A 24,795-nucleotide genomic window follows, 5' to 3' on the forward strand; every position below is an offset into this window, starting at 1 on the left:
AGTGCCATGGCTGCCCCTTCAGATTCTGATTAGACTTTACCAGCCATGTGGGATCAGTCATTCGCCAATCACTGAAAGATTGAGCCCCCAGATACCTTTGTTTGTCCTGTCCCCAGCAACCCCAGTTGATGGCCACAAACAAAGCAGATCTGGTTGTGGATGATACCATTCCATGTCCTTAACCAGAGATACTGAGGAAATAACTTTCCAAATATTGTCTTACAGAATGACTATCACTGTAAAACAATATTTGTCACCAGCCAGTGAACAAGTAGTAGAAACCCACAGGTTTGAGGGAAGTAGGGCAGGGCATCTATCTGGAAAGAAGTTTAGAAATTCTGGGGGAAAACTAGTCAAAAAAAGAAGTGGGATCTTGATGAGCCGCCCAAATTTGAGACAAATTTTTAGTGAGGTTTGGCGAGGCACACTGTACAAGAGGTGGAAACATATAGAAGGCATAAGGAAATTACACATTGCAGTTAGAGGTCACAAGTGCCCAAAGTCCGTTCTGAATTTTTATGAGGCAAACTTGCCTGCAAATGTAATGGTTGTCATTGTAAGATCAAATTTTATTGAACATGCTGCTGTTACAAGGTCAGTGATAGCTCCTAACTCCAAGTGGATTGGATATGGTTGGAGCAGCACAGACTGGATCCAGGAAAACATTGTCTTATTTGCTGTCTGCTCTCCTCCACATCCATCAGCCATTCCTAAAGAGAGGTGATGGGTGTGTTTGCTTGGTGCTGGCACCAACTTGAGAACTGGCCTAACATGTACAGCAAGTAGCTGCTGAATACTGTAGAGCATGTCAGTGGAAGTCCACTTGCATCTATGGTGGTGCTCCTCAGGGACCACATATTTGTGATTTGGAGAGAGGTGTGGAAATCTGTATTGCATTACCTGGAAGACTTTATTTAGAGTGTGGAAAACCAGTCAGAGAAGAACCACCTATCTTGTCCTTGATGAAGTAGATGGAATGCTTATAGGGGCTTCAAGCCCCAAATAAGGAAGATTGTGGATCAGATAGGACCTGACAGGCAAACCCTAATGTGGAGTGTGACTTGGCCCAAAGAAGTAAGACAGCATGTTAAAGATTCTCTTAAAGAACTACATTCGTATAAACGTTAGTGCAGTAGAACTGACTGCAAACCACAACATTCTTCACATTGTAGGTGTGTGTCATGATGCAGAAAAGGATGAAAAACTTACTCGTCTAATAGAAGAGATCATGAGAAAGGAGTACAATAAGACCATTTTTGTTGTTGTTGAAACCAAAAAAAGATGTGATGAGCTTACTAGATAAATGAGAGATGGGTGTCCCACCATGGGTATCCATAGTGACAAGGGTCAACAGGAATATGACTGGGTTCTAAATGAATTCAGACATGGAAAAGCTCCTATTCTGGTTGCTACAGATGTCACCTCCAGAGGACTAGATGTGGAAGATGTGAAATTTGTCATTGGATATTACCCTAACTCCTCAAGGAGTTCATTAAATTGGAAGAGCTGCTCGCAGTACATCGCACAAAACAGGCACAGCATACACTTTTTTTTACACCTAATAAAATAAAGCAAGTGAGTGACCTTATGTCTGTGCTTCCTCAATCTAATCAAGAGCACTTATTCCCAGTTTGCTTCTGTTGTTTGAAGACAGAGGGTCTGGTTGTTCCAGGAGTAGAGGAGGCATGAAGGATCACCGTTGGGACAGATACTCTCTGGGCAAAAGTTGTGGATTTAATACCTTTAGACAGAAATAAAATTAGGACAGAGGTTACTGTAGTCTGCTTAAGAGATTTTGGGGCAAAAAGTCAGAATGGTATTTATAGTGCTGCAGTTCACACCTGTGGGAACTTTGGAAGTAATTTTGTGTGTCTTTTTACCAGTTTTAGGACTGGTAATCCAATGGGCACTTACCAGAATGGTTATGATAGCACTTAGCAATATGGAAGTAATATTCCAAATAATGCACAGTGGTATGAACCAAAGGGCATATGCGTATCCTGCTACTGTGGCTGTGCTATGATTGGCTATCCAGTGCCAACAGATTATTCTGAGCAATACTTTATAAGTATCTGTAAATGTCTGTTTTTCGTAATTGTTCTTTACATTCTATGTTTTCAGACAAGATAGTTTTTTAAAACTATGTATTTATTTATGCAGAGAAAGAGCACACAGGCGTGTGTAAGTGGAGAAGGGGCAGAAAGAGAAAATCCCAAGCAGACTCTGTGCTGACAGCTCAGAGCCTAATGTGGGGGCTCAGTCTCCTGAACTGTGAGAAATCCACAGTGACTCTTAGCCGAAATCCAGAGTCAGGCGCTTAACAGACTGAGCCACCCAGACATCCCAGACAAGATAATTAATAAATAAGGGAAATGCAGATATGACAGCACTGCAGCAGTATTTATGGTGTACATTTTCACTATGTAAGTTGGATATTCCTCTGCATTCCTGAAACAATTTTTAGGGTGTTTTTTTTTTTTTTGTATTAGAAAATGCAGGCTTTGTTTTCATAAAAGTAAATGTACAGTAATTAGAAATAAAATAAATGAAGGCAACACATGACCTTCTAATGAAAATATTTGAAGACTGAAAAAAAAATAAAGGCCTAAGAATAAATAAAGGTCTAGGGAAGTTTAACTCAATATCTGTGGGTATACGTTTGATTGGTGGCATAATTAGGATTAGAATTTTGGACTCGTGCTGCTAAGCTAAGCTGTTTTTATTAAGTCATAGGTCATTCTTTTTTAATGTGGTAAGAATAGATTCAGTAACTTCTCTGAAAAATACAAGGCTGAAAAAAAGGTGATTAAAGAAACTTGAGCTGGTTGGTTTTTTATTTTTTGGGAAAGGTTTTTTTTTTTTTTTTTTTTTGATTTTTTTTTTTTTTCAACGTTTATTTATTTTTGGGACAGAGAGAGACAGAGCATGAACAGGGGAGGGGCAGAGAGAGAGGGAGACACAGAATCGGAAACAGGCTCCAGGCTCTGAGCCATCAGCCCAGAGCCTGACGCGGGGCTCGAACTCACGGACTGCGAGATCGTGACCTGGCTGAAGTCGGACGCTTAACCAACTGCGCCACCCAGGCGCCCCTTGGGAAAGTTTTTTAATGTTTATTTATTTTGAGGGGGAGAGAGATCCCCCTCAAAATTTTGAAATCACAACCTGGGCTGAAGTCAGATGCCGAACCACCTGAGCCATTCAGGTGCCCCTGAGCTGGCTGGTTTTAAGACTTACCTTTACTTTAAATACCACAAACAAAACTTGAATTTTTAAAATACACCTTATAAAATTAATGGCAAATGTATATAATTTCAGATTATATTTATTATTTTCTTGTTAAGTATTTGATGCCATTTGTCTTGGTGAATAATTATGACCTTAGCAAAGAGAATAATGATTCTCTTTTGTCAAGGAAGCATATTTTTAAAGGGGTTATAAATCTTTCTCCTGCAAAGTAATTGTATATAATAATAGAATAAAAAACAGTATCAGTAAGATTTAAGTACATTGTGGATTTGGATGTAAATTAAGGAAGTATTTTTATCAGATTAGGGCATTCATTAATTTTGCTTCATATGTAGAAATTTCCGATGCTGCCTTTGAAATACATATACGGTTACAAGCCAGCTTAATATTTTAAATAAAAAGAATTAAACTTTAAAATATTCCTACTGGGGTGCCTGGGTGGCTCAGTCAGTTAAGTGTCCGACCTTGCATCAGGTCATGATCTCATGGTTCATGGGTTCGAGCCCAAATTAGGGTCTGTGCTGACAACTCAGAGCCTGGAGCCTGCTTCAGATTCTGTGTCTTCCTGTCTCTCTGCCCCTCCCCCACTCACGCTCTGTCTCTCCTTCTCTCTCATAAATAAACATAAAAGATTTTTTTTTAAAATATTCCTACTAAGCAGTTACCGCTAGGTCATGCATGAATGGGATAATTATATACACACATACACAGCCATTAGTTAGATTGGTTTAGTTACTGAATAACCAAGAGAAGTAGGAGGCACATTGGTACACCAACCTTTCATGTTTTTTCTTTATAAAAATACTGTATTCTAACAACCAACAAATTCTTTTTAATTTCACTTTATATTATTCTTTTATAATTCCTTAGAAAGTATGCCAGATATGGTGGGGGATAGAGTGAGAACTCAGTATTTTCCCATTTATTTAAACCCCTTTTTATGACTTCTCACTGGACTCAGATTATTAAATGACTTTGACAAAGTCTCTGCTACCTACTCCATGAACTGAAACATTACCATCATTTCTCAATCCCCTGTTCTCTGTCTCTCTGAGCCCTAGCTGCTGTTATTTTCAGGGTGGTTTTGACTGACTTGCCTTTGAGACAGAGCATGAATGGGAGAAGATCAGAGAGAGAGGGAGACACAGAATCGAAGCAGGCTCCAGGCTCTGAGTTGTCAGCACAGAGCCTGACGCGGGGCTCGAACCCACAGACCGCGAGATCATGACCTGAGCTGAAGTCGGACGCTTAACCGACTGAGCCACCCAGGCGCCCCCTGACTTGCCCTTTAAAGGGATTGTAAATAACATAATCTGCAACTCCTGGTATTGCTACTATACATACACTGGATTCTTCCTGTACTTGAATTATCCCTGCTTTCCCTACCTATGTTTTTAAAGGAGAAAGACCTCTTTTTTTCTGACCTTTTGATACTAATAAAAAGATTAAGTGTTGAGTAGAAAAGTTTAATGTGAAAGAGGTAGAAATTTAAGTACTGAAAAAGAATTGATGACAGAATTGTACCACCTTTGCTACAGTCTGCAGGACTGAGTGGTATGACCCAAGAGTCATGTTGGTGTAGGAGAAGATGGTTTTAGGTGATAAAGGCTGTGCTGTGTGCTTTAAAATTGCAGATACATCTTAAATGCAGTTTGTTCTCATTTTCAGTTATTACTAAGAAGGGTATAATTCCTTTTGCTATTGATACTGCTAGAACCTTTTCAAGAGAGCTGGTATTATTTTCATCATATTAAATATATCCAAATGAAAATGGAGACTGTTGTCTTTGAAGTACAGAATTAATCTTTATACCTTCTTGTGGTTTGCAAACTTAGATGGCTGGCATACATGAGATGTTTTTCATTTTGATTTACTGAGTCCACATTAGATTTTCCAGTGGGCTATAGAGAAAAACTTCTAGGATTTCACTGTTCTTATACTGAAAGGCAAAATGGTAAATCAATTTTAATCTTTTGTTTAGTGTCATTAATAGATAACGCTATGGTTAATAGCAAGAGTTGTGAAGTTAATATGGGTTTGATTCAAGACTATCTGAGCCTTAAGTTTGCTCATATCAGCCACTTGGATAATATCTAATTCATCCAGTTCATAAGAATTAAATGAGATAATTTATGTTAAGTGCTCATTTAGTAGTTTTAATTACTGATAGCATTGCTATACAGATCAGTAAAGCCATTTAAACTTTAATCTTTTAGAAAATTTGCTCAATACTGGGAATAGCAGTCCAATTACCCGTCACTCCCAGGTCTATATCTGTGCACATATTATAGGATATTAATATATTTTTGGAACCACCACCTTGCCTCTCCCTCAGAAGGAGGAAATTGGTTGCTGTCTTAACAGTTTATGAGAATATCTGTCACATGCTGTTTCCTAAGATACTGAGGCTTTCCTATGGTGCTACACTGTAGTAAAACCAGCTTTTTATACTCAGGTTTCTCTACACTTACAAAGTTCTGTATGGCTGTAATTAGAATCTTACATACAAAATGCATGTGACGTCTTAAAATGTCTCAGACTTTTGATTCATTAGTTAAGTGGTCTGAGCACAGAAGTGATTTGGAGTGGAGGATGGGGAACAATATTTAAGCCTCTATTGTCTCCATAAACAAATTCTGCCAGTGCTTAGTGTTTCATTGATGCCTACCAGTGTTACTTTGTAACTTTAAATGGGGCAGCAGGATTAACATTTCTGTGTAGTTTTCCTTACAAAATTTCTTTTTTTTTTTAAGTCTATCATTTTTGAGAGGGAGAGAGGGAAGGTGACCAGACAGAGAGAGAAAGAATCCCGAGCAGGCTCTGCATGGTCAGTGTGGAGGCTTCGAGAGAGAGAGACAGAGACAGAATCCTAGCAGGTTCTGCATGGTCAGTGTGGAGCCTCACCTGGGGCTCGAACTCATGAACTGTGAGACCACAAACTGAGCTGAAATCAGGAGTCGGATGTTTAACTGACTCAGCCATCTAGGCGCCCCCTGCCCCTTATAAAATTGCTTATTCACTTTAGTCTGTCAAATATCTTTTATAGTTTTATATTGTTTTTTTAATAATATTTATTGCCATATGTGTGGTAAGAATTGCTTCTAGTCTTCATTGAATGTAGTACAGTTCTTATAAGAAGCCATGCAGTTTATTTAAAAATAACTTAAGATGATGTATTATGCCTAAGGAAATGCAGAAGACCAGAAATTTGAGGGAACAGTCTGTGAGAATGTTGAAGATGATAATAAAAATAATAATGAAACTTGTAATATCCTCCCTGAGTGTGTACTGTGTGCTATACTCTTAGCTAAGTTCCTCCCGTATCTTTTGTCAGTTAATCTCTAATTATAGTCTTGTGGAGAATGGGTGCTCTTGTTATCTTCACTTTGTGGATAGATAAAGAAATTAAAACATGCAGATTACATAGAGAGTTTGATCAATGGAATAGAATTGAGAGTCTAGAAGTAAATCCATACACCTGTCATCAGTTGATTTTCTTTTTTCTTTTTTTTTTTTTTGAAAAACAACAAAACAAACAAAACTTAGGTTTTTAAATAGACTCACTTTTTTTTTTCAATATATGAAACTTATTGTCAAATTGGTTTCCATACAGCACCCAGTGCTCATCCTAAAAGGTGCCCTCCTCAATACCCATCACCCACCCTCCCCTCCCTCCCACCCCCCATCAACCCTCAGTTTGTTCATCATTTGATTTTCAACACATGCTCTTGGAGCAGTGGGATAGCCACAGGTAAAAAATGAGGGGCGCCTGGGTACCTGAGTCGGTTAAGCATCTGACTTCGGTTCAGGTCATGATCTTATGGTTTGTGAGTTTGAGCCCCGTGTCGGGCTCTGTGCTGACGGCTCAGAACCTGCAGACTGCTTCAGATTCTGTGTCTCTCTCTCTCTGCCCCTCCCTTGCTCGTGTTCTGTCTCTCTCAAAAATAAACAAACATTTAAAAAATGAAACAGACGCACCATATACAAAAATTAACTACAATTAAATGAAAAGTCCTGAAAGAAGAGCTGAAACCATAAAACTCTTAGAAGAAAACATAGATATAAACCCCCATAACCTTGTATTTGGTAGTCATTTCTTATATAAGACAATGAAAATGGAAGCAACAAAAGGAAAAGTGAATAAATTTTGATTTCATCAAAATTAAAAACTTTTATGCTTTCATAGACACCACTAGTAAGTAAAGTAAAAAATAAAGTCCACAGAATGGGAGAAAATAATTTGCAAATCGCATATCTCATAAGGGTCTAATATCCAGAATATGTAAAGAACTTTCAATAACTCACAAACAGAAAAGACAAATAATGTAATTTTTAAATGGACAGAATGTTTGAATAGACATTTTTCCACAAAGAGGATAAACCATTAGCCAACAAGCACACAAAAAGATGCTCAATATCATTAGTTATTAGGTAAATGCCAGTCATAACCACATAGAGATGCCACTTCACACTCACTAGGATAGGTTTTGGGTTTTTTTGTTTTTTGCTTTTTAAATTGTTTTTAGTGTTTTATTTATATTTGAGAGAGAGAGTGTGTGTGAGCAGGGGAGGGGCAGAGAGAGACAGACAGAATCTGAAGCAGCCTGCAGGCTCTGAGCTGTCAGCACAGAGCTCAACATGGGGCTTGAACTATGAACTGTGAGATCATGACCCGACCTGAAGCAGATGCTTAACCAACTGAGCCACCCAGTTGCCCCGTTTTTTTTTTTGTTTTTTTTTTGTTTTGTTTTGTTTTTTAAGATAATTAACAAAACGGTATGGTAATTGTGGAAAATAGTTCACTTCCTCAACAAGTTAAATATAGAATTATTATAATATCCAACACTTGCACTCTTGGGTATATAACCAAAAATAGAAAAGTATTTTCAAACAAAAACTTGTGCATGAATGTTCATGACAACACTATTCACAGTAGCCAAAAGGTGGAAATAATCCAAATGTCCATCAACTGATAAACAGATCACCAAAATGGTATACTCATATAGTGGAATAATATTCAGTCATAAAAAGGAGTGAAGTACTGATACATGCTGTGCTACAGTGTGGTTAATCCTTGAAAACATGCTCAGTGAGGGAGGCCAAACACTAAGCGCACATATATGTGATTACATATATGTGAAATACCTAGAATCCCTACAGACAGAAAGGTTGTCAAGGACTAAGGGAAGGAGGGAATGAGGAGTGTTTACTTAATGAGTATGGAGTTTCCATTTGGAGGAGTGAAAATATTTTAGAAGTGAATGGTGGTGATAGTTGCATATGTTGTGAATGTAGTAAATGTATTAATGGTGAGTTTTATGGTTTGTGTGTTTTACCCCAGTTAAAATAATGTTTGTTCACAATGGGATGGAGGTGTAATGAAATGAGTGAAGAAGGGAAGTCAGCACTAGGTGCAAGAATCAGAGCAGGGAATGGTATCAGATGGTTAGATTAAGAGGACACTTCTGGAAAGGGGCCTCTGTTTTGGCCACTGACTCAGTAGAGAAAGAACTGTAGTTGAATTGCCAGTCCTCGGTTTTAGCGACCTACACCCTGGTGGTGGTAAAAGTGTGATGTCAGTAGCAGACTGGATTCTTGCTGAAAGTGAAAGCAGCATATTATTTAAAAGATCCAAAATAGTTCTATCCAGTGGGACTTTACACAGTGGTGGAAATGTTCTATATCTGTGCTATTCAAGTACAGAAGTCAGTCAGTAACCGCATATGGCAGTTGAGAATTTGAAATGGTGCTAGCGCTATTGAGGAACTAAATATTTAATTTTGAATTAATTTTAATTTAAATAGCCACATATGGCTAGTGTCTGCTGGCAATATATTGGAAAAGGCTGACAAAGTACATTTCTACCATCACAGAAAGTTTTACAGGACAGTGCTGTATTGAGGAGGATAGGCCTAGTATAAGTAACCCCCTTCCCACATCCATAGGAGTGAAACAGTTTATCACATGTCTGCCAATTCAGACTCACTTTGAGGATTGACAGTTAGTGAGTTGAGGAACTTTAATGTGGCACCTTAATGTAGAAAGGAGAAAATACACAGGATGACTTACAGTTATCAATGCAGGCTGACTTTCTTTTCCACATGTAGTAGGAAAACAGAGGTATCTTTTATAAAATTTATGTAAGTATATTTTTTAAATATTTTGTATGTGTTTTATTTACAGAGGTAAAGAACTCAGAAGAACAGTATAATAAAATAGTAATACCAAATGAGGAAAGTGTTGTCATCTATTATAAGATTAGACAGCAGCTTGCCAAACTGGGTAAAGAAATTGAAGAATATATTCACAAACCAAAATACTGCTTACCATTTTTACAGCCAGGTCGTTTGGTAAAGGTATGTCATTTTTTTTTATAAATTATTTGGATGTTTCAGTATTTAATATTTTTTTCATCAAGATTTTAATTTTTTGTTTTTAATTTTTTAGTGTTTACTTCTTGAGAGGGGTGGCAGAGGGACAGAGAGAGGGGGAGACATAGAATCCGAAGTAGGCTCCAGGCTCTGAGCTGTCAGCACAGAGCCTGACGCAGGGCTCAAACTCATGAACTGAACTGCAAGATCGTGAACTGAGCCTAAGCCAGACGCTCAACCGACTGAGCCACCCAGGCGCCCCTTAATTTTTTTTTTTCTTGTAGAAATGCTTCCTGCTACAAGACTTGATCTATATTAATTATGTTGTTTTTACACATTTCACATGGGATTGATTGGGGGTAGGGTCATGGGTGAAGACCTTTTCATCTTGGGGTATATAAATTGAAGTAGACACTTTTGGAAATAAAATATTTCCAGTAATCAAAAAATAGAAGCGGTTTTGTAGGTAGTTTTAAGAACTGGTTGAAGTCATTAGCTATAAAATATAGAAAGATTTCAGATATTTTCAGAACATATGCATCATATCATTTTAAAAATTTGATTGCCAGTTGAGAGATTCCTATTGCTATTCTAGAGGCCTGTGAAATTTGGTGGTCATTTCTTTCTTTAAGGCTAATAATCTTTTTACTTATGTTTAATAGTGATCTTTCAACAAATATTTTACCAGGAAAACTCAAAATTTTCTTAGCCTATATATAACATGGGCATGGAAGTCTACAATTGCCTTTTGACATAAATGTTCTTGTTTACTTGCTTCCTTTTCTTTTTAGGTAAAGAATGAAGGAGATGATTTTGGCTGGGGAGTAGTGGTAAATTTCTCCAAAAAGTCAAATGTCAAGGTAAGACATTTCCCTTAAGGTAGAATCATATATAAATTTTTCGTGAAGTTTTTTCAGACTCATGAAATTGATCAAAGTAGAGATAGCATTACTTTAAGAGAAGCTGTATTAAATTCTACCATGAGGAATTAAGGTTTTGAATTATCTTAAATTTTATCCTTAAAGTGCTGTGGTTGTTTTCCTAACAACCACAAATTTTAATTTCATTACAATATGCATGTCTTCTCTGAATTCATTAGTACTTTTTATAATTTTACTCTTTAAACTGAATATTAGAAAAAATTATCTTCTGACACTGAAAATTAGAATTTTGATTCAGGTATATAATAGAGATTTGAAGAAAAGGTATTAGAAGAGCTAGATTTACTTATTCCCTCTAAAGGAAGACAGTAATGAAGTTTACTTTGGTCATTATTTATATAAATATTTTGGAAAGATTATTTGTATATAAAATCAAGGAAGATTTTGTTAACTTGTTACGTGAGTGACTGTCTTGAAATTAAGTTAGCCATTCCGTCTGTTATATTTTCTGTCAGTGTGTAACCTCAGGCAAGATATTTTGTGTTTCCATGTATATTTTTCCTTATTTTTAAAAATGGATAGTTTTCGGGGCGCCTAGGTGGCGCAGTCGGTTGAGCGTCCGACTTCAGCCAGGTCACGATCTCGCGGTCCGGGAGTTCGAGCCCCGCGTCGGGCTCTGGGCTGATGGCTCAGAGCCTGGGGCCTGCTTCCGATTCTGTGCCTCCCTCTCTCTCTGCCCCTCCCCCGTTCATTCTGTGTCTCTCTCTGTCTCGAAAATAAATAAAACGTTAAAAAATTAAAAAAAAAATGGATAGTTTTCATAAGATGGTATCTGCATTCTCATGAGGTTTACCGTTATGATTTTGTTGTCATTAACTTCTTTTTCCCACCTGCGAATGAAACATGTAGGAATTAAGCTTTCGGATTGGAAGTTATTCCTGATAAATGTAAATGAATTTGGAGATACTGAAGCATTTGTTTTGGAGAAACAATTAAGTTCATGGGTTTGTAATGGGTGTTTTTGTGAGTGATCTGTGATTAATCCCACTGAAGAACTTCTTAAGGATATTCAGTTTGTTTTTACCATTTTGATAAATTACCATATTCATTAGTAACTATAAGATTTGATTTTTAGGTATTGTCACACTTGGATCCCAATTTAATAAGCATTCATTGGCCACACGCAAAATCTCTGTGCTTACATCTTTTGGTGAACAGCAGAAAGCAGATAATTAAAATAAAAGGCAGGATAGTATAAGTATTTTAGTAAAGATGTAAATAAAGTGCATTTGTAGCACAGAGGAAGAAGAAATTATGTCTGAGCTATTAGAGATGGCATCTAATTAGGAAGATAATTTAAACTTTCAAAGGAACCTTGATGAAAGAGTAGTATTCATTTAAGGAATATTTACCACTGGAGGAGCAGCGATGTGCAGCAGGCCCAGAACATTTCAGTTAAAGAGTAAAATTTTTAAAAGTATTGAAGTTAATCATGGAAAATAGTTAAAATATACATTTGAGTATATTGGGTCTCAATCTAAACATGTGAAAACAATGGTAGAACGTATGTTTGAAGATGAGTTGGTTGGCTGATTGGTTTGCTTGCATTTAGTTTGGGTGTTAGTTTTTTTAATGTTTATTTTTGAGGGAGGGATTGATCTGATCAGAAGTTACTGTATTGTTACAGTGTTTGAAGGATATTGGAAGAGATAGCATAGTAGACGCAAGTTTGTCAATTTAAGGAGACTCTTACTCTTTCGGGAGTGAGTCAGAAGGAGGATGGTAATAGAAGGGTTCACATGGTGGAGACTGAGGAACTAAAATGGACAGACTTGTGTGGGAAGTTGGGGGGAGTGTCAGTGATGGTAAGGTTTCAAAAAAAGTTGGCTTTATTGAGTCTTAACAGTATTAAACTGGATAAAGTTGCCTCTTTCATTCTGTCCTTCCCCTTTTTTAAAAACACATAATGAAGTGAAGCTTGGGATTTTAACCTTGACAAAGATTGCATCGGTATTATTCATTTGAGTTGTGACTAGCTCTGACTTAGAGCCTTTTATATTTTCTATTTTACTACCTTTAGCCATGAGAAACTATTAAATGCTTGCCTACCTCTTCTCCTTTCCATACACACACGCATTATTTTCTTTAGGAATAATTATTAGTAACTTAGATAACCTTTTCCTTGAGAAGCACTTTAAAGGATGGTAGTCTTTATTGAAACTTCTGACAGCTGTTAAGTTCTGTTTTCTGTGTACACTGGAAAGTGTGGCAGTAAATGCTAAATGTTGTGGTTCCATTTATACTTACATAACTCATGATGGAAAAGCCGTTGCCAGTTTATTCATTCCATAACTTGTCTGTATTTAAGGGAATTTGCTAGGGCAGAATATTTTTACCTACAGTGTACTGAAGTGCTATTTTTTTTTTTTTCACTACAGGGTTTACATATTGCATGTGTTTCTTTTTTCATCAGTTTTATTGAGATAGTATTTACACACTATACTCAGTGACTTAGTATATTCGCCATTATCACAATTTCAGAAGATTTTCATCACTTCAGAAGGAAAAGGAAACTTTTGTCATCCCACCCTGTCTTTCCATACCCTCAGTCCTAAACAACTACTGATCTGCTCTCTATAGATTTGCCTATTCTGAAAATTTCGTTAAATTGAATCATCATGTGGTATGTGGTCTTTTGTGTCTGGCTTAGCATCATGTTTTCAGGGTTTAAGCATGTTGGATATGTCAGCACTTCATTTCTTTTTATGATTGAATAGCATTCCATTGTACAGATACACTGTGTTTATCCTTGGACTGTTTCAACCTTTGGGCTATTATGAATAATGTGCTATAAGCATCCATGTCTAAGTTTTTGTGTGGACATATGTTTTCGTTTCTCTTGGGTGTGAAATTGCTGGCTCCTATGGATACTGTATGACCATTTAAAGAACTGCCAGGTTGTTTTCTCAAGTGTCTGCACCATTTCACATTGCCAGTAGCAGTGTATGAGGGTTTTGATTTCTTTACATCTTCATCAACCCTTAATACCTGACTTTTTATTACTTTTGATGTATAATGGTACCTTGTTGTGGTCTTGATTTATATTTCCATGATGACTAAATACTGTCAAGGATCTTTCTGTGTGCTTTTTTAAATTTTATTGTTTATTTATTTATTTATTTATTTTTATTATTTTTTTAACGTTTATTTATTTTTGAGACAGAGAGAGACAGAGCATGAATGGGGGAAGGACAGAGAGAGAGGGAGACATAGAATCAGAAGCAGGCTCCAGGCTCTGAGCCATCAGCCCAGAGCCCGATGCGGGGCTCGAACTCACGGACCGCGAGATCATGACCTGAGCTGAAGTCCGACGCTTAACCGACTGAGCCACCCTGGCGCCCCATTTTTTATTTATTTTTAATGCTTATGTATTTTTGAGAGAGAGGGAGACAGAGTGCAAGCAAGGAAGGGGCAGAGATGGAGGGAGACACAGGATCTGAAGCAGGCTCCAAGCTCCAGGCTATCATCATAGAGCCTGAGACGGGGGCTCAAACCCACAGCCTATGAGATCATGAACTGAGCCAAAGTTGACGCTCACCCAACTGAGCCCTCAGGCACACCTCTTTTTATGTGCTTATTGGCCATTTGTATATTCTTTGGAGAAATGTCTTCAGCTCTTTTGCTCAAATTGAAATTGAGTTTTCTTTTTATTTCTAAGTTACGAGTTCTTTATGACACTTGATTTCCAAATATTTTTCTCCCATTTTCTGTCTTGTCTTCACTTTCTTGATAGTGTCCTTTGTAGCACAAAAGGTTTTAGTTTGATGTAATCCAATTAATCAATTTTTTTTTCTTGTTACTCATGGTTTTGGTGTCCTATATAAGAAACTATGGCCAGGGGGCACCTGGTGGCTCAGTCAGTTAAGTGTCTGACTTAGGCACAGGTCGTGACCTTACGGTTCATGAATTCAAGTCCCACATCAGGCTCTGCTGTCAGCACAGACTTCGCTTCAGATCCTCTGTTCTATCCACACACACCCTGCTCTTCCCACCTCCTGTCTCTTCTTGTTTGCTCTCTCTGCTCTCTCTCAAAAATAAATAAACATTAAAAAACAAACAAAAAAAAACTACTGCCAACATCAAGATCATGAAGATGTACCCCTGTGTTTTCTTCTAAGAGTTTTATTGTTTAAGCCCTTATATTTAGGCCCTTGATCCATTTTCAGTTAATTTTTGTATGTGGTATAAGGATCCAGCTCCATTCTTGTCCTAACCCTGATTGTTGGGAAATTCTTTCCTCTTTAAATAATCTTGTCATCCTTATCAAACCTCAGATGATCATAGACATAGGTTAATTTCTGGACTCTCACTTCCATTCTATTGACCTCTGTGTCTGTCCCAATGCCAGTATCATATTGTCTTCATTTACCATATGTTTGTAGTTAAGTTTCAAAAAAGTAGACTTAGGAGTTCTCCAGCTTTGTTCTTCTTTTTCAAGATTGTTTTGGCTATTCTGGGATCCTTAAAATTCCTCATGAATTTGATTATCTGCTTGTCAGTTTTTACAAAGAAGTCAGCTGGGTTTCCCAGATGGCTTGCACATGAATCTATAGATCAGTTTGGAGAATATTGCTATCTTAACATAATAAGTGTTTCAATCATGAACATAGCATATTTTCCCTCTTATTTAGGTATTCTTTAATTAGTAATTTATTGTTTTTCAAGTATGAATTATACACTTTATTTTCTGTATACAGGGCCCTGTTGTGTCTGCAAATAGAGATGGTTTTACTTGCCTCTTCCCAGTGTGAATGCATTTTAGGTCTTTTTGTTTTGTTTTTGTTTTGCCTAATCATTCTGTCTAAACCCTTGAGTACTGTATTAATAGTGGGCAGATATGCTTGTTGTTTCCCTAAGTTAGAGGGAGAATGTCCATGCCTTGTCTATTAACAATGATGTTACCTTTGGGTTTTGGTAAGTTTCCTTTAACAAGTTCAGGAAGTTTCTTTCTGTTCCTAGTTTGTTGAGTGTTTTTATCATGAAAGATTGTTGTATTTTGTCAAATGCTTTTTATGTACCTATTCAGATAATCATGGGGTTATTTTCTATTCTATCTTGTATTTATTCTGATAACAGTATATTAGATTAATTGGTTTTCACCTGTTAAACCAATTTTGGATTCTTGGGTAAATCCTGCCAGGGGGATTATTATTATTATTTTTTTAATGTGTTGCTGGATTCAGTTTGCTGGTATATTGCACAAGATTTCTGCATTCACATTCACAGGAGATATAGGTCTCTAGTTTTCTTTTGATGTCTTTGAGTTTGGTAACAGATTAATGCTGACCTCATAATGAGTTTGAAAGTGTTCCCCTTCTCTTCGGTTTTTTGAAGAGTTTTTGAAGAACTGGTATTATTTTTTTTTATTTTTTTTTTAAATTTTTTTCAATATATGAAATTTATTGTCAAATTGGTTTCCATACAATACCCAGTGCTCATCCCAAAAGGTGCCCTCCTGAATACCCATCACCCACCCTTCCCTCCCTCCTACCCCTCATCAGCCCTGTTTGTTCTCAGTTTTTAACAGTCTCTTATGCTTTGGCTCTCTCCCACTCTAACCTCTTTTTTTTTTTTTTCCTTCCCCTCCCCCATGGGTTTCAGTTAAGATTCTCAGGATCCACATAAGAGTGAAAACATATGGTATCTGTCTTTTTCTGTATGGCTTATTTCACTTAGCATCACACTCTCCAGTTCCATCCATGTTGCTACAAAGGGCCATATTTCATTCTTTCTCATTGCCACGTAGTACTCCATTGTGTATATAAGCCACAATTTCTTTATCCATTCATCAGTTGATGGACATTTAGGCTCTTTCCATAATTTGGCTATTGTTGAGAGTGCTGCTGTAAACATTGGGGTACAAGTGCCCCTATGCATCAGTACTCCCGTATTCCTTGGGTAACTTCCTAGCAGTGCTATTGCTGGGTCATAGGGTAGGTCTATTTTTAATTTTCTGAGGAACCTCCACACTGTTTTCCAGAGCGGCTGCACCAGTTTGCATTCCCACCAACAGTGTAAGAGGGTTCCCGTTTCTCCACATCCTCTCCAGCATCTATAGTCTCCTGATTTGTTCATTTTGGCCACTCTGACTGGCGTGAGGTGATATCTGAGTGTGGTTTTGATTTGTATTTCCCTGATGAGCGACGTTGAGCATCTTTTCATGTTATTATTTTTTTTTAATTGGAAGAATTTGGCACCTGGGCCTCGGCTTTTCCTTGTAGGTAGTTTATGATTACTAAATCAGTTTTATAGGTCTTTTCAAGATTGTTTATTTCTTCTTGATTTCGTTTCATTGATTTGCTTTCTTAGAAATTAGTCCATTTCATCTAGGTTACCTAATTTACTTGTACACAGTTGTTCATCATATTACTTTGTAATCCAATTTATTTCCATAAGGTGGCCAGTAATGTCCGTCTTTGATTTTTCATTCTAATAATTTGAATCTTTCATCTAGCCAAACGTTTGTCAATTTTGTTGCTCTCAAAGAACCAGCTGTTTGGTCTCAATGGGTTTTTTGTTTGGTTGGTTTTTTTTTGTATTTTTCATTTTCTTAATTTCTGCTCCTTTACTAATCCTTCCGTCTGTTAGCTTTAGGTTTAGTTTGCTGTTCTTTTTTATTGTCTTAAGGTGGGAGGTTAAGTTATTAATTGGAGGTCTTTCTTTGATTTTAATACAGGCTTTTATGCTTGTTAATTTCCCTGCAGATATTTTAACTGCATCCCTTAGGTTTTGGTATATTGTTTCTTCATTTTCATTCACTTCCAGGTATTTTCTAATTTCTCTTTTGATTTCTTCTGTGACTCACTGGTTATTTAGGAATGTGTTAATTTCCATATATTCGTGAAATTCCCAAATTTCTGTCTTTTTTTTTTTAATGTTTATTTTTGAGCGGGGAGGTGGGGTGGGTGGGGAGGGGCAGAGAGAGAGGGAGGCACAGAATTTGAAGCAGGCTCCAGGCTCTGGTTAACACAGAGCCCTATGCAGGACTCAAACCCACAAACTGTGAGATTATGACTTGAGCCGAAGTCGAACACTTAACCGATTAAGCCACCCATGTGCCCCCTATATTTGATTTCTAATGTCATTCCATTGTTATTGAGAAATAATTGGTATTATTTCATTCCTTTTGAATTTATTGAGATTTGTTTAATGGCCTGACATGTGGTCTATCCTGCAGAATGTTTTATGTGCAGTTGAGAAGAATGTATATTTTGATTGAGATGTTCTATAGATGTATATTAGGTCTGGTTGATTTATAGTGTTGTTTATGTCTTCTGTTTCTTTTTTGCAGATCTTTATGTTTAGTTGTTCTATGCATTATTAAAAGTGAGACATTAAAGTCTCAACTATTATTTTTGTTTCGTTTTAAAGTTTATTTTGAAAGAGAGAGAGAAAAGGAGAGCAAAAATCCTAAGCAGGGAGATCATGACCTGAGCTGAAATCCACAGTCAGATGCTTTAACTGACTGAGCTACCCAGGGGTCCCTCAACTATTGTTTTTGAATTGTCTATGTCTCTTCTCATTTCTGTCATTTTTTGCTTTATGTGTTTTTGTTTTCTATTAAAGTAGAAATTTATCTGAAATTAGCATAGTTATGTCACCTTTTTTTGTTGCTTACATGATACACCTTTTTCCATCTTTTTATTTTAAATCTTGTGTCATTGAGGTTCAACTTTGTCTCTTACAGACTGCATAGTTAGATCTTTTTTTATTCATTCTGAAAAATTTCTACCTATTGATTGGGTTGCTTAATCGATTGGTTAATCCATTCACCTTTACTGTTATTGATATAGTTGGATTTGTGTCTTTCATTATGCTTTTTGTTTTCAATAGTCTCATTATTTGTTTTTCTACTCCTTTAGTTTTGCGTTCAGTGCTTATTTTCTAACATAACATTTCAGTTTATTTGATGATTTCTTTTTCTATAATTTATATTTTTCTCTCTCTTTTTTTGTTATTTTCTTAGTGGTTGCTAGGGCTCAATATTTAATATTTAATATTTCCATATTAAGTTAATAGAATAAGTTTCAGATTTATACTGAATTCCAGTGAGATGTAGAACTATTACTCCTGTATGCATTTATTCCATTTTCCCTCTTTTTTGTGGTATAGTCTACAAATGTTATGAACCCAACAATACACATTATAGTTATTAATATAGTTTTATGACGTACAAAGAAGCTTAGAGACAAATTAGTAGGAGTGCTATAGTGAGTATAGTTGATAGGTTATTTGTTTGTGAGGCTCAGGGCAGGGGCAATAGTGCAATTTCTAGACAAAAGGAGAGCAAGTATTTATTTATAGTTTTTGTTATATTAATCTCATCATTTATCATTTCTGGTACCTTTTATTGGTTCCTCTGGATTCAGGTTACCATTGGAGTTACTGCCTTAGCTCAGTACAACTTTGCTCCTACCCACCTACTTTGTGGTATTATTGGCAAATTATTGGCAAACATTTCTATATATTATAGACTTAACAATTCAATATATACATGTTGATTTTACCTTTAAATCATTTAATAGAAAAAGAAATAATTCTTTAATTATTTTTAAAGGGTTTTTTTTGGTTTTTGTTTTTGTTTCTTTTGGGAGAGAGCAGGGGAGGAGCAGAGAAAGAGGGAGAGAAAGAATCCCAAGCAGGCTTTGTGCTGTCAGTGCAGAGCCAGACATGGGGCTTGATCTCACAAACCGTGAGATCATGACCTGAGCTGAAATCAAGAGTCGGACACTTAACAAAGCGGATCTGCTAACAACACATTGTGTCATTTTTTCTTTTTCTGGGAATGTCTTTATTGAATGATAACTTTCCTGGATAAATATATTCTTGGCCAAGGTCACGATCTCGTGGCCCGTGAGTTCGAGCCCCGCGTCAGGCTCTGGGCTGATGGCTCGGAGCCTGGAGCCTGTTTCTGATTCTGTGTCTCCCTCTCTCTCTGCCCCTCCCCCGTTCATGCTCTGTCTCTCTCTGTCCCAAAAATAAAAAAATAAAAAAAAAGTTGAAAAAAATATATTCTTGGCTAACAAGTGTTTTTCTATGAATATGCCAACGCACTGCCTTCTGTTCTTCATTGTGCTGAGAAGTTTCTGCTGTTAATCTTGTTCTGGTCCTTTGTGAGAGATGAGTCCTTTTTTTCTTGCTGCTTTCAAGAGTCTTCTCCTTGTATTTGGTTTTCTGCATTTTTACTGTGATGTGTCTGTTTTTTCATCTCCTTATATTCATTCTACTTGGTATCCATTGAGTTTTCTGGATACGTAGATTAATGTTTTTCAATTAATTTGGGAGTTTTCAGGCATTATTTCATCAAATATTTTTTCAACCCTTTCTCTCCTGGGACTCACATATGGGTATGTTGTACTTATTGTTATCCTACATTTCTCTGAGGTTCTGTTCATTTGTCTCCTTTTCCCCCCGCTGTTCTTTGGATTGCATATCTCTGTTAGCCTGTTTTCAGATGTGCTGCTGTTTTCTTCTACTTCAGATCTGTTGAGCCCTTCTAGTGATTTTTTTCATTTCAGGCATTGTATATAATGAATTTACGGATTTCCTTTTTGTTTGTTTTTATCATATCTGTCTTTATTGATACTCTCTATTTGATATGACATTGTTATTGTACCTTCCTTTACTTCTTTAATTATGGTTCCTTTACTTGTTTGAATGTAGTTGGCTACCATTGAACATTCTTTAATTATGGTTCCTTTACTTGTTTGAGCATACTGGCTACCATTAAGTCTTTGTTTAATATAACATCTGATGACTCTGATAGGTACTTTATTCTGTTTCTTGCTTTTTTTCTGGTACATAGGTCTTGGATCACACTTTTCTTTTCATGTCTTAACGTTTTTCTTTGAAATTGGACATTTTAAATAATGTAGTACTCTTGGTACTGGTCCCTCTTTCCCTCCCCTCTCACAGGCATATTGTTATTTGCTTGTTTATTAAGTTAGTGATTAGCTGGGTTGAGGAGCAGAGAAAGAGGGAGAGAAAGAATCCCAAGCAGTCTTTTCCACCCCCCACCCCCCTCCCCCCACTCAAAACTGGCTTTACCTAGCATGTCCTAAAGTGTTTAGGTAAGGACCTGGCAGGTAAAGCATGGAGGCAGTAGCCTCAAGTATTTACAGCTTGCCTCTCCCAGCATGACAGCAGTGCCTTAACGGTCAGGTAAGCAAGAGCAGTTGAGGCCCCAGCATTCTCAGCAGTCCCACACATGTAAGATAGAGTGTCTGGCCACCCACTGGTGGCTGGGCAGAAGAAGGGAACCCCTACTTCTCAGATTCACTTGCCCAGAACTTAGCCTCAGCAATGGGTAGGTGGGAGCAAGTTAAGAAATGCTGCCATCCTACCCCTCTTCGGAAAATTGCCCTCCAACTGAGAGAGCTTCGGGGAGAAGGGAGCCTTGCTATGTTTTTTGCCTTCAGTAGTCTGCAGTTTCTGTCTTGCTGAGTTAGGAAGAATGGAGTGGGCGTGATCTTGGCTTAGATATCAGACTTACGTTGTTTCTAACGAATTTTAGTGTATTTTCTTGAATAGATGTTTCTTCATATGCTGTATGTCTTTAGAACCATTTCCAAAACCAACTTTACATGGTTGGTTTTTTTATAACTTTCTTAAGTTTGCTCGGGAGGTGGGTTTGTAAAAACTCCTCGTGCTGTCATGCTGGTAGTTGATCTCAGGTTTTATATTTTTAAGGGAGAAAAATTATCCCTAACATAATTAAATTTATACACACAGTAAACAAGTTTTTAAATAATTTCTCTTTTGATCCTTAATCCGTGTTTAAAAGTGGTGCGGGTTGATGAGAATTATTTTAGGCAAATATGGAATGGGTAATAGAGAAGAACACATTTCACTTTTTTTTCTGTTTAAATTGATGGTAAAACTGGTTTTCCCACTAAGTTGCTTACATTTGTTTACTAAAAACATGGACTACTTCCTTATTGATTATGTAACCTATCAGAATACTAAGTCAAAGAGTTTTATAGGTTAATATGGTTTGGTAGAGAGAGAGGAAGAATATATATTGAAAAAGAAAATAGTTTAAGCATTTTAAAGAGATTCAAATGTTCTTGTCAACATTTATTTTATATTATTTGTCTGCATTCTACAAACTTGAGATAATCAAAATTACATTTTAATCTGAAAATTTCCATTTATAGTAGGAAATTAGCCATATTTTTAAAAGAATGAAAAGTTAGGAAAAATATAGTTCAATTATATGACTAAGAAGTTAAAAGTAAGGAGATAGTCATACAAACTTAAAGAATTTGTACTAAGACAATCATTGAAAAGCCAAATAGAACATCTGAGTAACTATTTTCTCTTTTATGTGAAGGACAATGTTACCCATCTTTACCACAGTACAGAGCTTAGAAGTAGTTCATTGAAAAGAGCAGTTGTGTAATCTTAAGAAATATTTTTAACAGCAGATTTCCATTTGATGCCACACTAAAGTTTTCGAGGTGTGCTTTTGTCGTAACACTTAAGGAATATCTCTGGAATGTCGAGAGTGATTTTGATAGCTTTACAAAAATTACATATGATATACTTGAGTTCTGACAGTTACTTCTGTGATATAGCTTACAGAAGGAGAATATTAAATTGAAAAAAATCTGTGGAGTTGGAGCTAAACCTAGTAAGACAGTTTTAAATTCTCTACATTACAGATTGTTGATAAATCTTAGATTATTTTTGTTTAAATACTTATTTGTCATCTAACATTTTGGAGTTAGTTCATTAATGAGACTGTAGAATGTGTCTCACACACTGGGTTTTTTCCCGTCTGGAAAACTAAAGATAATAGTCCTTGATTCTCCTTACAGTCATTTGTCCCCTGGAAGAATTAACAGTTGGGTCATAACTATTTGGCTCATTGTTTATAAAATTATTTTATATTGACTAAGCTCTACATAATACATAATCTTTGCAGTTACAGACCTAATTGAAAATACTATTTGGCTTTTGTGTCTATACCGAAGTGGAGAATGTTTTGAAACTTCTTTAAAAATAACCATATTTTGAAAAAAGTATGTTGAGGGGGAAAAAAAACCCAGTTGAAGAAAAAAAACTGGGTTTTCTTGAGGAATGGAGGTTATGCTTTCAGAAATTTGAACTCAGTAATTTAAGATAACTGTGATTGTATTTTTGGTTTGTATTTGGAAGTATATTTTACCATTGTTAAGCAGTTGGTAGTTGATTACAGAAACAGATCGTAGGTATGGGTTTATTTCTTAAAAGTTTTCCAGTTTTGAACAGTAACTGTGCTTGGGGGGGGATACTAAGCAGTCATTTCTTTGACATGTTCACTCCTCTATCAAAATAACTTTCCTTTTATTGATTTTATGCAAAAGAGATCACTCACATGTTGAATTAAAAAGCAGATTTTATGCAAAAGAGATCACTCACATGTTGAATTAAAAAGCAGAGAGGAGTTCTTTACTGAAGGAAAAGGTCTTAATGCTGTTTGAAAGACATTGCTGTCAAACAAATTACCATAAATTGCACATGCAATTAATCCTTGTATCTCAACAATCATGTTTTTATTAGAGAATATAAAAGACAAAAGTCTTTTAATAAAGTCTTAATACAATGGTATAAAAACACATTGTAGAGGTGCTTTGAGGATAATTTTCATGTTGTTTAATTAGGATAATTTGAAGATAACAGATTTGTTTTCTGACACTGTTAATTTCTTACAGTTTATTTTTCTAATTCTGATATAATAAATAAAATGATTAATCATTAGAAACTTGAAATGGCATTTTATGTCATAGTTAAGAACTCATACTGTTTAAATTCATAAGTATCAAGTCTACAGCCATACCATCTTGAACATAAAATCTCATCTGAATTCTGAAGTTTCAGCTAATTTCTATGTTTTCTCATCCAGTGGAGCATGTTGAAGGATGAAGAAGGACAGCCTTCGTATCATGACATAAATATTTACTGTGCAGTATGTGCCATTATCATAATGCTAAATGCTGAGAACATAGTCCATGTACATATAAAACTTAAAATTTTTCCATCAGTTTTTAAGACATAATAAGTTCCTTTTATCTTGTTTTTTCTAGCCTAATTCTGGTGAACTGGATCCTTTATATGTAGTAGAAGTACTTCTGCGCTGTAGCAAAGAAAGTTTGAAAAATTCAGCTACTGAGGCTGCAAAACCAGCTAAGCCTGATGAGAAAGGAGAGATGCAGGTTTGGACTTTATTTATCATCTTCAGATTTCAAGTACTTATTGAATTATTTATAATCACTATATTTCCTGCATATGATTATAGTGAACATACTTGATGTCAAAATTGTAAGTTTTCAGAGTTTTTAAAGGTATATTAAAGCCATCTAAAATATCAAAAGGATGATTAATGAGATTTAAGCTCTCTGTTTCTGTATCAAATTGTGGTCAGGTAAACAAAGATGAAGTGAAAGATAAAGAGAATTTAATAATTTAAATTTTCACATGAAGCTGGATTTTACTGGGACTACTAAAGATGTTTTTGTCTTTTTTATGATCAAATAATTTTACAGTGTTACTTCATGTTTATTATATTCCTTTGAAATATGAAAGCAGTGTTTTAATAATTGAAAATTCCTTCATAAGTTTCCCTAGTTGGAACCATTTAATTTACATGTGCTTTTAACAAAATTTCAATTGTAGTATAGTTGACATACAATATTATATTAGTGATTCGACATTTATGTATTTATATATATTAAGAAATGCTCACCACGAGGGCATCTGGGTGGCTCAGTTGGTTAAGTGCCTTGACTCTTGATTTCGGCTCGGGTCCTGATCTCAGGGTTCCTGAGATTGAGCCCTGTGTCTGGCTACTTGGGATTCTCTTTCTCCTCTCTCTCTGTGCCTCCCCCACCTGCACTCACACACATGTGCACACTGTCTCAAAGTAAATAAATAAACATTAAAAAAATGCTCACCGTGATAAGTGTGGCTACCATCTGCCAGCATATAAAGTTATTATGATATTATTGGCTGTATTTCCCGTGCTGTGCTTTTCATCCCTGTGACTTACTCATTTTCTAACTGGAAGTTTGTATCTCTTAAATCCCCTTCACATGTTTCATCCATCACCTCACCTGCCTTCCCTCTCGCAACCACCAGTCTGTTTGTTCTCTGTATTTATAAGTTTGTTTTTGGCTTTTTGTTTATTACTTTTGTTTTTTAGATGTCACATATAAGTGAAATCATGTGGTATTTATCTTTGATTTATTTCACTTAAC

At 36.2% G+C, this 24,795-nt stretch overlaps 1 protein-coding gene across 3 annotated transcripts in view; it reads left to right on the forward strand.

Annotated features, from left to right (window-relative positions):
* MTREX (Mtr4 exosome RNA helicase) overlaps positions 1-24,795 on the forward strand; it is a 107,676-nt gene that overhangs the window by 46,186 nt on the left and 36,695 nt on the right. For 2 of the 3 annotated variants that reach the window (XM_003980964.6, XM_045060724.1), the window contains exons 17-19: positions 9,430-9,602; positions 10,409-10,477; positions 23,626-23,754. In XM_003980964.6, coding sequence (XP_003981013.2) covers positions 9,430-9,602; positions 10,409-10,477; positions 23,626-23,754 — 371 coding nt within the window. The remainder of the gene's footprint in view (positions 1-9,429; positions 9,603-10,408; positions 10,478-23,625; positions 23,755-24,795) is intronic. The other variant, XM_045060726.1, reaches the window with a different exon arrangement.

Source organism: Felis catus, chromosome A1 (assembly GCF_018350175.1).
Source record: "Felis catus isolate Fca126 chromosome A1, F.catus_Fca126_mat1.0, whole genome shotgun sequence".
NCBI classification, from domain to species: Eukaryota; Metazoa; Chordata; class Mammalia; order Carnivora; family Felidae; genus Felis; species Felis catus.